At 66.1% G+C, this 1048-nt stretch overlaps 1 protein-coding gene across 1 annotated transcript in view; it reads left to right on the forward strand.

The window, feature by feature from the left end:
• Positions 1-353: 353 nt before the first annotated feature.
• The window catches only part of LOC121104569 (fibronectin type III domain-containing protein 11-like), a 1306-nt gene continuing 611 nt past the window's right edge, over positions 354-1048 (forward strand). Inside the window, exon 1 of the mRNA XM_040637880.1 lies at positions 354-1045. Coding sequence (XP_040493814.1) covers positions 354-1045 — 692 coding nt within the window. The remainder of the gene's footprint in view (positions 1046-1048) is intronic.

The raw sequence follows: 1048 nt of genomic DNA on the forward strand, positions 1-1048 counted from the left end.
TTCCTGCCCGGGCCCGTCTAGCCCTAGAGCCCATTGTCTTAGCCCTTCCTTCTGTCCCTGTGTCATCACAATGGATATCAGCAGAGTGGTTGTCCCTCAGTGTCCGGTTTTAGCCAGGTCTGCAGCCTGCCCACCTGGCCCTCCAGCAGCCTTTTCCCGGAGAGACGCGCTCTCCCCACCAGCTGCTCCCCCTGGGGAAGGACGGAGGGCCCAGTATGGAGGGCAGTGGGCCGGAAGCCACCCCCTTCCCCGAGACACACGCTGATCTGAGTGAGCCCCCAGGGTGGCTGGCAGAGGCCGGCTGACTGTGTCAGCTCGCACCCCACCCTCCACCCTCCACCCTGCTCGCAGACATGAACTTCCAGGTGACTGGCCTGGGCCGGGACGAGGTGAAGATGGACAGTCCCCAGTCCTTCCTGGACCAGGAGGAGGCGGAGGAGGCCGAGGACCAGCAGCTGCTGGAGCCAGCGGCTTGGAGGGCCTACACGGAGCGCCGCACCGCACTGCGCGAGTTCCTGACCGCGGACCTGAGCCCCCACCTGCTGAAGCGCCACCACGCCCGCATGGACCTGCTCAGGAAGTGTTCCTACTACATCGAGATCCTCCCCAAGCACCTGGCCCTGGGCGACCAGAACCCCCTGGTGCTGCCCGGCACCATGTTCCAGCTCATCGACCCCTGGAAGTTCCAGCGCATGAAGAAGGTGGGCACCGCCCAGACCAAGATCCAGCTCCTGCTGCTCGCAGACCTGCTGGAGCAGCTGGACCGCGGCCGCGCCGAGCTGGACGCTCTGCTGCAGTCGCCGGACCCACGGCCCTTTCTGGCGGGCTGGGGCCTGGTGGCGCAGAGGCTGGCCGAGCTGTCGGCGGTCATGGACGGCTTCCTGGCCATGATGGTCCCCGGGCGCTTGCACATCAAGCACCGCCTGGTGTCCGACATCGGCGCCACCAAAATCCCGCACATCAGGCTCATTTTGAGCACTAAGACGCCCGTCCTGTTCGACCGGAAGGGGTCGGTGGCACACCAGGACTGGGCCAGCCTGCGCTGGTT

Source organism: Ursus maritimus, unplaced genomic scaffold (assembly GCF_017311325.1).
Source record: "Ursus maritimus isolate PB19 unplaced genomic scaffold, ASM1731132v1 scaffold_22, whole genome shotgun sequence".
NCBI classification, from domain to species: Eukaryota; Metazoa; Chordata; class Mammalia; order Carnivora; family Ursidae; genus Ursus; species Ursus maritimus.